Here is a 14,355-nt window from a genome sequence, read left to right on the forward strand (position 1 = left end):
CGGAAGGGAAAGCTGCAGGTAGGCTGATAAAGGGACTGAAGGGTTTGTCCGGCTTCACTGGAGGTCCGTCAGCCCCTGCATGCTCTCTGCTGAAAGGCTGCTTCGTAATTCCCACTCTGCCTTTACTATCCGCAGGACAAGGTCTGCTTCTTTTACTCCATTGATTTTTAGCATGCTGGTGTCAGAATAGGCTCGAGCACCTCCGGGCTTTGTGGGGGAGGACCCAGGGCTGGAACAGCAGCCAAAATTTAAAATCAGGATTAGTCTGTTGACACATACATAAATCAAACAGCTCTCCTATCATCAATCTTTTCTGTGGATTTTTTTATTTCTGCTGTGGCAGTGGAAGCAGTAAGAGCGGTGCAGCAGCCTGGGCTTCCCAGGGTTGGGTTTCAATGTCAAGGCTGTTCTCCTTCGCCCCGGGTGGCTGAATGCAGCTCCCTGTTCCCCCCTCGGTGAGATCCCTGCAGTGGCTGCAGGACTGCATGCTTTTGTGTTTGCTTTGGGTGGTTTTCAGGCATGGTGGAGTAGGTATTTTTACTGTCTTTTGGGGATATCATTTGCATGGTCATCTGTCTGAGTCATCTGGTTGGTGCCAACTACATCTAAGGCGCTGCTAAAAGTCCACTGTCCTAGCATAGAGGTCTGTGGGATACCCTTAAGCTGAGGGGGGAGTGGGTCATTAATGCCTTGTGTGATGGTAGTGATGCTCAGGACTGGGGAGGGAGTGAGTGTGCTCCAGGCTTGTGTTCTCAACTCAGGTCCCACAGCTCTTTGGTGTCTTCTTTACAGCCAGCACAAAGCAACTGGGATATTCCAGCGCTGGTACCTGAGCACCTGCGCTCTGTACTCAGTGCTGCCAGAGCAAAGGAGGCGGCTGCTGCACAGATCAATTTTAAAATGAGTATTTCTTTTCTCTCACTGTAACACAACAGAGAAGAGCGTGCTCTGAACCACACGATATGTTTGCTTGTGAGAAGAACCACTAGGGTCAGGCTGGAGCAGATGGATCCAGATATGGTACTTCTAGGGACATTAAAGAACCCTGTTCTTCTGTCTGTGTTTCCTTCTCTGTTCCAATGTTTCAGTGCCTCTTCCCCCTTCCAAAATAATGCCTTACTGTGCATAAAGCCTTGTGTGAGATTACAGGGGTATGCAATTTGCAAGCCCAATAATTTGTTTTCCATATACTACCCGGTAGTGAGAAAGTTGCCCAATAAAGATGAACAAAACAGTGTCACAGCTCAGAGGAGCGAGGCATGCTCTTTTTGATAGAGAATATAATAGAAGACTCTGCAACATTATAGTGGCAGTGGGTGGGATATTCACACGAACACGTGTGTGTGCGTCGTTTCTCAGGCTGACGTTTTGATCCATCTTGTGTAGTATAAAGCTGTTTTCTCCTTTTCCTTTTCTTCAGGGTAACCAGGAGCCAGCAGCAACTCCTGATGCAATGGTGCAGCCATTCACCACAATCCCATTTCCGCCACCCCCACAGAACGGGATTCCCACAGAGTACGGGGTGCCACACACTCAGGACTATGCAGGCCAGACCAGCGAGCACAATCTGACGCTCTACGGAAGCACGCAGCCGCATGGAGAGCAGAGCACGAACACGGCCAGCACGCAGAACGGATCTCTTGCAGTAAGTGCAGAAGGGTGCAGAGCCAGGAGAGCAGCACAGTGCTTTGGGAAAAAGCAGCCGTTGATTAGATTGACTGTTTCTTAAGTATGAAGCAAATCAGCAGTAGACTTGAAAAGGAGAGAACTATAAACAAAACATAGCTTCTGACCTTCTATTAACTAGGCTCCTGTCTTTCCCCTTATGCACATTGCCCTCATAAATAGGTGTATGCAAAGAGCAGTAGTACTTGGGATCATGGTGTTTTTACCATGGTGGCATTGTCCGAAGACAGTCCTTTACAAAAGTGTTAATTACCTTGTGTTAATTGGTGAACGGTTCAAATGAATGTGATGGAGGCAAATTCTGGAAGGTTGGCAGTACAAAGGATCAGGGTGAGCACATGCATGGTAGGTGTAATCCCAATGTCGTTTTGTTTTCAGGAAGCTAGAGAATAGAAAAATACTTTTCTTTGACTTTCTGAAGATGGCAGGGAGCTTCAAGGGGCAAAGATAGGAGAGGACCTCTCAGCTACTGGGCATCCATTTGCCAAACAAAGATTTTCACCTTCTTAGATTTTCTTGCTTTCTTCTTCCCATGGCCTGGAACTGGCACTGGGCAACATGCTGGCAGATTATCCCAGGAAAAGCTTTATCCACCCCTTAAGCCACTTGTTAAGACTTAACTTCCTAATAAAGAGCCTTACGGTGAGAACCTTCGGTGCTTGGGGGTGGATTTAATCTGTTAATGCTTTCAGTTTTACTTGTAGTTGGGTGTTTGGCTCGTAGAGATTATTTTCCCCCCTGTAAGTACTGACTGAATTCAGTGCCAATGATTGGAAGAACTGATAGTGCCAGCTCGAGTGTGCATGGTTCCCAGCATGTGCCTCTGCTCCTTCTGCAGCGGGCAGTGGCTGCACAGTTGACACTGCTGGTTATGACTGATAAAATATCTTTGAGTTCATCCTGGGAATGCCACAACTTCAGCAACTTGAAGAAGAAAAAGAGTACAAACCCTGTAAAAGCACATTGATAGTGCATAAAAGGAACTTCAGGTGCCTTACGCGGCAAACACATGTAGTTGAAAAGAGATCAGGCTGGGAATAAAACTTAGAGCTGGTGCAGTGTGCAGAAATGCAAGTCATCATTTCAGTACCAGATTGTCCGATGTCATTCCAACAGTAAGATCTGGGCTACCCGTCTCCAGCAAACAGCTATCTTGAGCATTGCCAGTTGGATGGGAAAGCTGGAAACGTGGAATAAAACAGGGCAGTGGCTTTCCCTATGTATTTTTGCTGTTCCCATCCTTGCCCAGAGCTTAAGAGTGTTTCTTTTTAATGGAAATGATGCGAGCCTTGACCTTAGATGTAAGCTCTTGCCAACCCTCCTGCTCCTCTTCCATATTAGGAGCCATCTCCGTGGCGCTGCAGGGCTGAGCTCTGTGTTTCATCAACTAATGCTGGCTCCGAGGAGCCCACAGTGCGCTGGGAGGCTGGCTAGCCTGCGAGGAGGGACTGGGAGCCCATCTGTGCGGGAGGGAGCGTTGCTGGGAGACTGCTGGGAGGCAGTGGTGTTGCCAGGAGGCTGCGGAGGGAGCCTGACTGGCAGGGGTTATCCGAGAAACAGGCTGAAAAGCACGTAATGCTTGTACTGGCTGTTGGAAACAGGTGGGCGCGTCTGGGCTGACCATTTGACGTGGTTAAAGATGTGCGAGCTGAGCGTGCGGAGTCGGGCTCGCAGACCTGGAAAAGGATAAGGGCACAGATGAGCTCGTTGCTGCTGCTGCTATGGCTGGAACTGATCAAACCCAGATGATCCCAGATGGTGGCACATGAAGAAATCCAGGGGGAGGGGGAAAGCGCCTCAGCGAAGGGCCTTTTGTGTGCCAGTCTTTCACATGCACGGGGTCCTGGATCTTCTGAGTCCCTTTATCTTTCTGTCTAGGGCTCCTTCTGTATGAAGTTATTTTGAATCTGTGGGCTGCCTTGGGATGTAATTGCTCGTAACTTTTCTCTTTCTCAGTATGTTGATTAATGATGTAGGAACTAGGGGAAGGAAGAAGGGTCAGTAGTTACTCAAGCTAAAGCATGCCATTAAAATACAGCAGAATGTGTTGGTTATTTCACCTTGAACAGCTACAGCTAACATCAAGCATCTTGTCCATCACATACACTGGTTATTACTTGACGTACGTGTTCAGTCCACGTGGACTAGATTGCTATGCTTTAAGGCATCTTTTCCTTTCACCATTTTGTTGTCTTGCTCAAACAACAGTGCTACCTTTACTAGAGCAAAAAGTCATTGTGGGTGATGTATGATCCTTCCCATCCATTATTGCGACTGACAAGCGCAGCTGCTGTCATGTGTGTGAAGGCGATACCCTAGACCGAACAGCTGGTGGATTTTTTAGCTGCTGACTTGAAGCCTGAGCTCCCATGGGATGTTTCAGAAATTCCTTCAGCCAGACAGATAAGGTCTCTCCTTGCTTTTAAGAGCAAAGCCTGTACTTGGTCCGGTTGGCAGGACAAAGCAAGATAGCGAAAGGTGTGCTCAGGTGGAGGGGCTATCCTGCTTTTCGGGCTGGTAGACTTTAGGAAAATTGCAAAAGTAATGGAGAATATGGGGTGGCTTAAAGGTCCCTCATGGAAAGGGGAGTTTCATCTGTTTGGTGAGATGTTATGCAGCAATGTAATGGGGTCTATAATGGGATCCCTAACACACTGAGTGGGAGCACATTTTATATAAACTTGGCAGATTCTGCTGGGCAAGTCAGATTGAGTGATTTGAGCTTAGCAGTGGTGTCTTGAGTTAAGACAGTGGTCTGGAAGCCTGAGGTCAAACATCAGTGGTGAACTTAAGTAAAATAAACTTTGAGAGTCAAAGTCCATGCCTTCCTATGCAGTCTAAAAGCTCTGAGCGAAAGGGAATGAATGGTTGGTATCATCAGCTAAGGATGAGCTTGATTGTGGAGGTCTGAGTGTAGTGGAAAGCATTCAAAGCTCTCAGAGCAGGGGCATGGAAAAGGAATTGGCACAATAGGTGGTGTAATACAAACAGCTTAATATTTCGGAATCTTTTTTTATTTTAGGATAAAGCCTCATCTGTAGGGCTTTGTTTCTTGCCTGGCATGTGGGTCTCCCGGTCTTCATCTCCAAGCATCTGTCCTTTCTCTTGATACTGTCCCAAAGCACAGCTGAAAGACCTGGATTAAAAATAGACTGAGGTACCAGACCATATTTGGCCTACTGGGTCTGCCTGTTGGAGCCTGTCTCTTAAACCGTTGATGCTCTGCATTTCACTTCTTATGGTGCTGGGTCGCCTGGTTTCTTCCCCCTTCTTGGTTTACATTAGTATGCTTATCCCTAACAGAGACACCCAGCACAGATAGCTGCGAGTGGAGATGCTAATTAGGCTGCAGTACCTCTGGCAGCTGAGCTGATCTAAAGATTCACGGCTGTCAGAAAGGAGAGATCTGGCTCCAAGCGCAAACTCCCACTCGTATTTACTGGCTTTGGCATTCCTTACGTGAGCCACTTTAATTCACTGACCTGGCAGAAAGCTGTCCAATTCTTTTGCTGGGTTAATGAATTAGAGCAGCTCTTGGAGGGATCCAGCAAATGCTGTTGTTGCAAGGTAAGCGTATGGAGTGCATGGCCAGAAGCCGAGAGCAATTGTCAGCTCTCTGCATCTCCTGGTACTCTACCCGCAGAGGGAAGATTAATCATCCACTGAACTAAAAAAGCTTGCTTGATAGTAAATGCAATGCACTTAATACTGTGAGCTGATTATTCAACTCGTTTCTCTTGTTAATGTCAGAGCGAAGAATTTGTGTGTCTCTATAAATTATGGAATGCAGCTGGAGGTATAGAAGTAGAGGAATAAGTTTATGTAAATTACTTTGCATGAAAATGGCAGGTGCTGTCGCCTTGGTGTTACGTTGTCATGAACCAATATAAAGTATTATTTAATTACAGAGCATCGTGTCTCTCGGCTTCTTGATGTGCCATACTGAAACATATTTAACTCATCAGTTATGCCATAAAGCCATATTGACTTTCTGATTTCTTAAATCTAGCAAGGGTTTGGAAAGAAGGGAACCGACAGCACCAAGGGTTCCTCAACTGATTTTGATAACACATGGATGGTCTTAAAATGATGACTTTCCCTTGGGTATTTCTTGCCTAGTCTGAGACTGCAGAATTTTTCCTCTGTAATTATTTTTCATCACTTTAGTAATTAAAGCAATTGCTCATGTGAGGTATTTCAGGTGAAGAATATGTTTAATGAATATCCTCACTTATCTTTTGATACTGCTGAGCAGGCAGACTGCTCAGACGGAAGAACTAGCTTCAAATAAGTAGCTAGCTGTTGATTGTTTGGCCACCTTAGCTTGGAAATTGCTGTCTTGAGGTAGCAAACTCTGACATTTAACATCAGAAATTTGCTTTGAGTATGAGGCAGATTATTTTATTATTTTGAGTATGAGGCAGATTATTGTCAGCACTTGTAGACTTGTGTCTAGTGAGGCAGATTTAAAAATGATTTCAAAAGAGAAATGGGAAATAAATCAGCAAATATCATTATGTTAGAGTATACAGCTGTGGTACTTCTGCATATCTCTGACAGGTTATAGCAGATCTAGAGGTAGTACAGGGAAGGATAATAGTGTTGATGAAAGGGATGTAGCAGGTTCTTTATAAGAAGAAATGAAATCTTCACTTACGACAAGAGCTGACAAGAATGAAGGCACATGACAAGTACATAGAATATTGAATGGTATGGGAAATAAAATAGAGAACTTTCCCATTTTCACTTACTAGGGTGCACACAGGAAATAGAGGGCCACGTATGAAAAAAAACAGGGATTTGTTTCTTGTTTTTTTCCATATAATGAAGAATTTAGCATTGGAACTCTTGTCTATAGGATGCTTTGGAAGTTGAGACATCAGCTGGCTCAGTTTGCTGGAGGCTGTGCTGGGAAAATCACCGAACATTTGCCCTGTTCTTACATTCTTCCACAGATGCCACAGATTTGGCCGCTGTCAGAAAGAAGATAGTGGGCTGGATGGTTCTTAGTCTGTCGTTGTGTGGCTGTTCTTCTGCCACTGTCAGTGGAGATGTCCAGGGGTGACCACTAGCTTGGGAAGTCATGCTGCCTCCTTCACCTTGTCAGGGCATCCGTGTTCTGTGAGGAATGGGCTGGAACTGCTCACAAATGGGTTTGACATTGTGATCAGCAGAACAGGCCTTTCAGGGGGCTTTGTTTCACTGCTTCATTGAAGAAGGGAAAGAAAAAAGCACCAAAGAATCCTATAAAAAAGTACTGCTCAGAAAAACAAAGTCATTTGAAACATCACTACATGAAAAACGTTATCTGACACATCAGAGAGGTCTTCGTCGTACAGAATAAGTAGCAAAGCTTTCTGTGTGCTTTCCTATGTTAGGTTTGTGTTCTGACTTCAGGTGGGGTATGTATTTAATGAAGAAAGTGAACAGAATTACTTAAGCTTCAGTATGTCAGAAAATAGGTAACTAACAATCAGAAAAAATATGTCCTGAATTAGTCTGACTATATTGAAAATAGTTAAAAGCCTAGCAGAAGTTATGTTGTACATCTTTAGCATTTTTTTTGGTCCATTTTTTTGCATACAAAGTACTCAGGCACATTGTTCATTGTGCCTGTAATGTAGCCCTTTTTTTTTTTTTTTAATACTGCTGGTATCTCTGAAAAATCAAATATGTGGATATAATTCTAAAATGATATTTACTGCTGTTGAAAGGTGATTATTAGCCCTGCAGTCTTCTGTCTGCTAAACAAGTGTCATTTAAGCAGCAGAAGTTTCCGTGCTCTTGGATGTGTAGGACCTCAGTCTTACTCTGGTAGAGTGGAGTGGGGCAGGAGAGGGAGCTTGTGTCCAGTGTCTAATTCTTCACTCGTTTTTCCACCAAACTTGCTTAGTGGGTATCTATTCCTTAGTGACTGACTGACTGTTTTGATGCGGATTCTTCACTAGAAGTTGCAGAGATCTTTTCACATTGTCTGTGTGCTCCTTTGTGGTGGGAAAATTGCCTTCTGCTAGTCATAGTTTTCAGTTGTTGTCTCCACGCAGTTCCTCAAGCTCTTGATCCAAACAAGGTCGGTCTGTCTGTTTTTTGGGGGCTTTTGGGTTGGTTTGGTTGTGGGTTTTTGTTGTTTGTTTTTGGGGGGGTTTTTTGGATTTTTTTTTTTTTGATCCAAAGCTGGTCTAGAAGCAGTGGAGTGAGCACAGTCTGTCTCCCAGATTTTGTAAGCCACCCAAGTCCTCTTTTAAATATAGTTATTAGTTACAGTTTGTATTTTGTAAATATTTTCTTTGCAGTGATTTATGGCTCTCAACCTCCTCATTATGATTCACAACATTTTGGACCGCCTGCTTCCTGGGGGGAGAGGATGGGGGGTTGTTTTTTGCTTTTCTATAACTTGGACCTGAAGCAATTCCAGTTCTAGAAGCAAGTGGGAGATGGAAACAGAATGTGCTGGGTATTAATAGTTTCCGTGCTGGCCTGTTGCTTTGGTGTTTGTCTGGCTCGTCGGGGAGGTAGCCCTCTGTCTGGCCATGCAGATGGAGATCTACTCGGAGCTCAGGTGGCGATAGAGCCCCTGCCTCCTTCCCGCTGAGCAGAAATCCTCAGCAATTGTTTGTTCACCAGGTGCTTTAGGACAGAAAAGTCTAGTCGTAGAGGCGGGAAGATGGTTGTAGAGCTGCGCCCAAACCTTTCAGGACACCCTTGTGTTGCCAGGTGTCCTTCTCCCCTTTTATGTGTTATGTGCACACGTACGTATCCGTGCTTCTCTTTGCAGCTGCCCCTTCGTGCTTAGGGTTTCCTTACTGCTGGCAGGTGTAAGGGAGGAGCTGGCATGGGGGCACAGGCAGCAAGTAGTTAAAAGCAAAGCACATACTGTGCGTGTCCTGAACTCTGATACATTTCTCAGTGACCTTGAGCAGAGCTCAAAGCTTGCGTGTGCAGGCGTGAATGACATTATCACCTGCATAAGTATATGTTATGCAGACTCTGCTGAGGAAAGGTGGATCCAATACTGTTTTCAAACACAGGATCTTTTATGCAGCGTGCCTCTGTGTGGCCTGATGACATGCATTGAGACCTAGGGAACACGTATTAGCTCCCTTCCGAACTGAATTGCTGTCTGTAGCGAAGGGAGAGTGCTGGTTCTTCGCTGTGGAGTGTTGACGTGAGGCCAGAAGGAAGGAGCTGGAACTCAGCGCAGGGAAGGAGCCAGGGTGGGCAGTGGGTGCTCGGTGAAATGCAGGCTTTTATCATCTGCCTTGGTCAGGGTAGCGCTGTTGCCAGTCTCCATTATATGCTGCCTGAGAACAGGCTCCAGGCCCTTCCTTTCATCTCCTTCCTAATGAATTAAGACAAGGAATAACTATAAAAGGGGAAGGAAGAAAAAAAAGCAGCAAGATCCGAGAAGACTATTTCTTTCACTTATGTTGTAGCTGAATGTGTGGTAGTAGACAAATGTATTGAGCTAATGTTATAGTGGCTGAAAGTTCAAATCTTAGCTTAGGGCTGTGGACGACAGAAATGAGGGAGCTACAGCATCCAGAGAGAGAAGGTATTTAGTGTTAAACTACTGAAAAATCAGGATATGTGAAAGCCTGAAAAGCATTTGAGGACTCTCAGTGTAGTCAAAAAGGTAAGAGTGGACTGAGATCCCCTGTTCCTTCTATTGTTTCTCCTCTTTGAAGCCTTCATCTTACTGTACACATCTCACGTGCTGCAAAAGGACTCCTGTGTGGCAGCAGCACTCTGCCATATGCAGGAACAGCTGTGAGTGTTTTTGAGCCGGCCACTGTACATGATACGTCGCACCCTTGGTGAGAAAGGAGTTCTGCCCTCTGCCTGTGAACAAATGGATGGCAGAGGAGTGCGAACGACCTCCCGGCTTCTTCCCCTGTGGAAGTGGCAGATCCAGTCCTGTGCAACCTATATTTGAATTTAAAGACCAGACGTCATCACCGTTCAGAATCTGTGCCTTTCCTCATTCACACTGCGGAAGATTCACTAGTGTGTTTGAGGATCCACCTGTGTGCGCTTGCCCACTTGCCAATTCCATGCAAAGCCATAGAAAACATGAGATTTGGCAAATTGCACTAATAGGGCTCCAAAATGGATTGTAGAGATCCCCTTTAGCAGGAGCGTTGATGATTTTGGGGAGTTATTTTGGAGCACTCACTTGCAGGTGTTGTGTACCATGGTGATGGATAGGCTACTTCTGTGTTTTGTCCTTCTTGGACAGATTTGCCCTGAGGAGCAAAGGACTCTGATGGAGTCATAAAAATAAAACCACCGAATAGCATGATGTGATTTAATCGCAAGCCAGCTGCATTGATTCTTCCCCTGGGGTGCACTCTCTGTATGTGTGGAGATGCATTTTGTCATTGGGGTGAGGGTAGGAGAAGAGGGGAAACTTGGAGAGGGGGAGGCAGGTTTTCAGATACAATCAAATGGAAGTTTCTGAGGTCGTTATTGAAGATTTGATGTTGGAGGGGATGGATGAGTCTTAGTCAAATAAAAATGCTTCATCCTGCTAGGCTTCTCCTGAGATTTGCATGGCTCTGGGAAGCAGAGATACTTGCAGGGCAGTATTTTCATTCTTCCTATCACAGCTTAATTTATATTAACCAGATTAAAATGTTTTATGCTGCTTGCACAGCCCTACTAAAATAAAATGGAAAGCTGCCACCGCTTTGCTCAGCGTGACAAGACCCCAGTGCTTACTGTTTGCTTGCTCTTGTCAGTGCTTTATAACCAATATGCGAGTTCAAGGTCATGTCTGTAAGAGACGTTTCTGGCCAGAAGACGCTCTCCTAATGTTGCCAGTTTAGTTTATCTGTGGAGAGATGTTTCTATCCAAATATTCATGAAGTGTTGTATATCCAATGTTGTGCAGCGCAGTTTAGCAAGTCCAGTCAGTGTTTGGAGAGTCAGTGTGGGCAACTCCCCTGAGATTTCTTTTGTCTTTGGTACACAAATTGTGTGTTAAACGGGGGGGGGGGGGGGGAAGTCCCAAAACAGCAAAAAACCCCAACCCCAACCCTTATTTTTAAGGCCTGCGTGTGTTCTTGAAGGTGCCTAAAAAAGTCTGACTCTAGCAATGACATGGTCCTGGCCTTCTCGCAGAACTTCTTTTCGCTTGATAGGTTAAGGAGGAAGTCAGGTTGGCATCTAAAGAAATGAAATGACACTTAAAAGCGCATCATGCAGGTGGTCAAAGCGTGACTCCTAGGAGACTGAGGCAGGCTGCAGGAGATTGAGTGGGTGGGTGGATGCTCTTTGAATACCTTGGCCTGTTAATGCATGGTCTTGGAAAGGGACAGAGCAATGAAATCAGCTAAATTGTAGTCTACTTTGTTGCATAGCTGAGTTTTTGAGGTCATTTTTCTGACTAAAGTGCAAAAAATACCATTTTCTCATCAAGCCATTTTGCAAAGGGGCCTTGCCGTTACATATAGTGCTATACTCAATGTTACCACTTCCTAGTCTAAGCCCAATGCAAGCAGCTGAGGTTCTCTCTCTCTCTCTTCTCTCCTGCCTGTCACTTCTGTGGGGATGTTAGGTCTTTCCTCTGGCACGCTGGTCTCCCTTATTCCTCTGCCTCCCTTGCTGTACTTTTTCTGTGCACAAGTACTCCTGACCCACCCCTTGACCTGTCTTTGCTGTACCAGTCAGTGCTTGGGAATGCTGGAACAAATTCCCTTGTTTAAACTATGGAACTGGTAGCAGAAAGTAGCACTTGGAGTTTTTATAAATCCTGCAGTGGTAATGACTGTTTCCTGTCCCTGGGCTGACTTTTAAACGTACGAGAAAAGTTAATCAAAGACATCCGTAAGCTGTTCATATATGGATTTTACCATTTAATTATAGATCTTCTTTTGGGGTAATGTTTCTCTGAAGGGAGCTTGACAGAGCAGATGCCGTTTTGCCTGGGGATGCATTTCTGGTATTGGCCCAGTGAAGAGCTGCCACTTCAGCTGTGGGATTTTGATGATTGCACGAACATCCTGCCACATGAGATTAGAGTGGCGGTACTACCTCCCAGCTTCAGGATATGAAAGATCTGCCTCTTCATTAGAGCTTTCATATGGTGGCAGCTGAAGTGAGGAAGAACAGGCGAAAAGAAAGAAGCAATTTAAGAAAACCAAAGGCAAATCAACTAAGCTAAAAGGTGATATGAGGGGAGGGAGGCTGAGATCTCATTACTGTTTACTCATGGAAAGGGAGGGGAAGAACAACAGATCAATTGTTAAGCATTACTGGCTTTATCAAAATAATTGTGAAGTGCTAGATACCGCAATTGCAAATGTAGTACTAATACCTAAAAAGACGCGGGCAACAACGTGAAAGGAATTTGTGTGGTTTCTATTCACGCGCACACTTTTGTCTTTCTGATTTCAGCAGACAGAAGGAGGGGCACAGACAGATGGACAGCAATCACAGACACAGAGCAGTGAAAATACTGAGAGCAAATCCACTCCAAAACGACTTCATGTGTCTAACATTCCCTTCCGCTTTCGAGATCCTGACCTTCGGCAGATGTTTGGGGTAAGTTAGCAGTGCCTTTTAAGGCATGGCAGATCCTCCTTCCCCACAGGTGGGACATGTGGTGCTGTTGTGTTCGTGGGATGAAAAGCCCTCCCTCCTCAATTTAGTCAGCACACTGTAAAACATTTGCAGGACTAGGACAATTGGTAGCATTTACCTCAGCTGGTAATTACACATGAAAACTATAACGGTGTTGTTCATATTAAGATGTTCAGTGTAACCTAACAATTGGTTTTGGGGGGAGAAAAACCCAAAACAAAACTTCACCTAATTTCCCAGTAAAGTCTAGGATTAAACATTGACTTAATATATCCCTTGCAAAGCACTGTTTTTCAGTTGCTTAGAAACTTGTTGAAATATTTATGTCTTTCCTCATGATCCACTTCTGTGATGAAAAATTGCTGCAAGGAATTGGCCAACTAGCAATTGCATGTGGAAAAGCTAGTGCAAGTCAGATGGTATTTTACATTGTGTATGATATACATTCTGATTCTTTTGACCAAATAGTTTGTCTTCCCTAATCTTTGTATGCTATTCATCATCCTCAATTTATAAGCTCTTTGAGGAAGAGTTTGTTCACATGAGTATAGGTGGTGACTCATTCCCTTTGGAGACAGAGATAAATGAGCTAGATGCTTCATGACCTAACCTTCAGGTGAAGTTATCCACATATCATCATCAGGAATATTTGACTTGTTGATACGATGATAGCATCCTTGGTTGATGACATGTTGTAAAGTCTTCAGAAATATTTTTTTATAAAGTTAACAGTTGCTGCCTGTTTAAGATGCAGTGCAGAGGACTCAAGTCAGGAAAGACCAAACCTAAGGTTCCTCTTGCCAGCTTTAGGTTTTGCATATATACCTTGGTCCTAACTGCTGCTCCTCCAAATTCTGCAGTGTTGCTGTTTCAGTTGTTGCAGCTTCCGAGCCATCAGTGTGGGTGTGTATGCATGCACACTCTCACATGTAGAGTAGTGTTCCAGTATTGTAAATTCATGGACTTCAGGCTTAGACTACTATAAATAAGAGGAGAATTGGGCTTATCTGTTCATAGCTTGGACACTACAAAGTGCACAAAATGTGCAGAAATGTTAAAAATTTCACTGATGGTCTTCAGCAAGAGTCCCAAATGCTATATATTGCAAGAGACTTTGCTCCTTGTTTTGGAAGCTTTTTGTGTCCATAAGAAGTTATTTTATGAATGAAACAAATGGAGTGGAGGGGGTCAAAATACAGGAGGGCAAGGCTGGTATTCAGACGGACCTAGCCAGGCTGGAGAAATGGGCTGACAGGAATCTTAAGATACTCAACAAGAGTGAGTTTAAAGCCTTTCATCTGGGAGGGAATAACCTCTGTAGCAGTACAGGCTGGGGGCTGGTTGTCTAGGAAAATGTTCTGCAGTAAAAGATTTGGGGGTCCTGACAGACAATAAATTGAACATAATTAGCAGCATGCCCTTGCAGCAAAGGTGGCCAACTGCACCCTAGGCTGTGTTAGTGAGTAGCCAGCAAGCCCAGGGAAGTGATCTTTCCCTGTCTTTAGCAGTTGTCGGACTGCATCTGGAATACTGCGTTCAGTTTGGGCTCCTCAGTGCAAGAAGTGCACTTCATCTAAGTGAAATACTGGAGCAAGCCCAGTGGGCACCACTAAGACAGTCAGGGGGCTGGAGAACATGGCATGTGAGCAGAGTCTGAAACGTGGGCCTGTTCATCTTTAAGAAGAGAAGGCGGGGGGGATACTTTTGTTGTCTGCAACTACCTGATCAGACGATACAGAAAAAATAGAGCCAGATTCTTTTTGGTTGTGTGTAATGATGAGATGAGACATAACGAACACAAGTTGGAACATAGGGAAATTTCAGTTAGATATCAGGAAAATATCCTTGAAGGTATCTGACTTGACTGGACATAGCCTGGCCAACCAGATCTCATTAGGCCTGCTTTGAGCAGGAGTTGCACTAAATGACCTGTGGAGATAAGTCCCAGCCAAAACTGTGGTCCTGTTGCAAGAGGCCTGGGTTTGCTTCTGTGTTGTTCATACATTAGACTGTCACACTCTTGACATCTGTGGGAATGTTTTCAGGGTGAAACTCATCTCCTGGCAATCTGTGATTGCTGAATCTTCT

The 14,355-nt window shown here is 44.7% G+C and overlaps 1 protein-coding gene across 20 annotated transcripts in view; it reads left to right on the plus strand.

The window, feature by feature from the left end:
• RBFOX2 (RNA binding fox-1 homolog 2) overlaps positions 1-14,355 on the plus strand; it is a 174,335-nt gene that overhangs the window by 110,593 nt on the left and 49,387 nt on the right. For 19 of the 20 annotated variants that reach the window (XR_012835575.1, XR_012835566.1, XR_012835567.1 and 16 more), the window contains 2 exons: positions 1,421-1,645; positions 12,082-12,228. Coding sequence is in view for 12 of the 20 variants with exons in the window: in XM_075753517.1 (XP_075609632.1) it covers positions 1,421-1,645; positions 12,082-12,228 (372 nt within the window). In the remaining 8 variants the exon portion in view is untranslated. Of the gene's footprint in view, positions 1-990; positions 1,021-1,420; positions 1,646-12,081; positions 12,229-14,355 lie in introns of those variants that run through there. The other variant, XM_075753598.1, reaches the window with a different exon arrangement.

Source organism: Balearica regulorum, chromosome 1 (genome assembly GCF_011004875.1).
Source record: "Balearica regulorum gibbericeps isolate bBalReg1 chromosome 1, bBalReg1.pri, whole genome shotgun sequence".
Lineage (NCBI taxonomy): Eukaryota > Metazoa > Chordata > Aves > Gruiformes > Gruidae > Balearica > Balearica regulorum.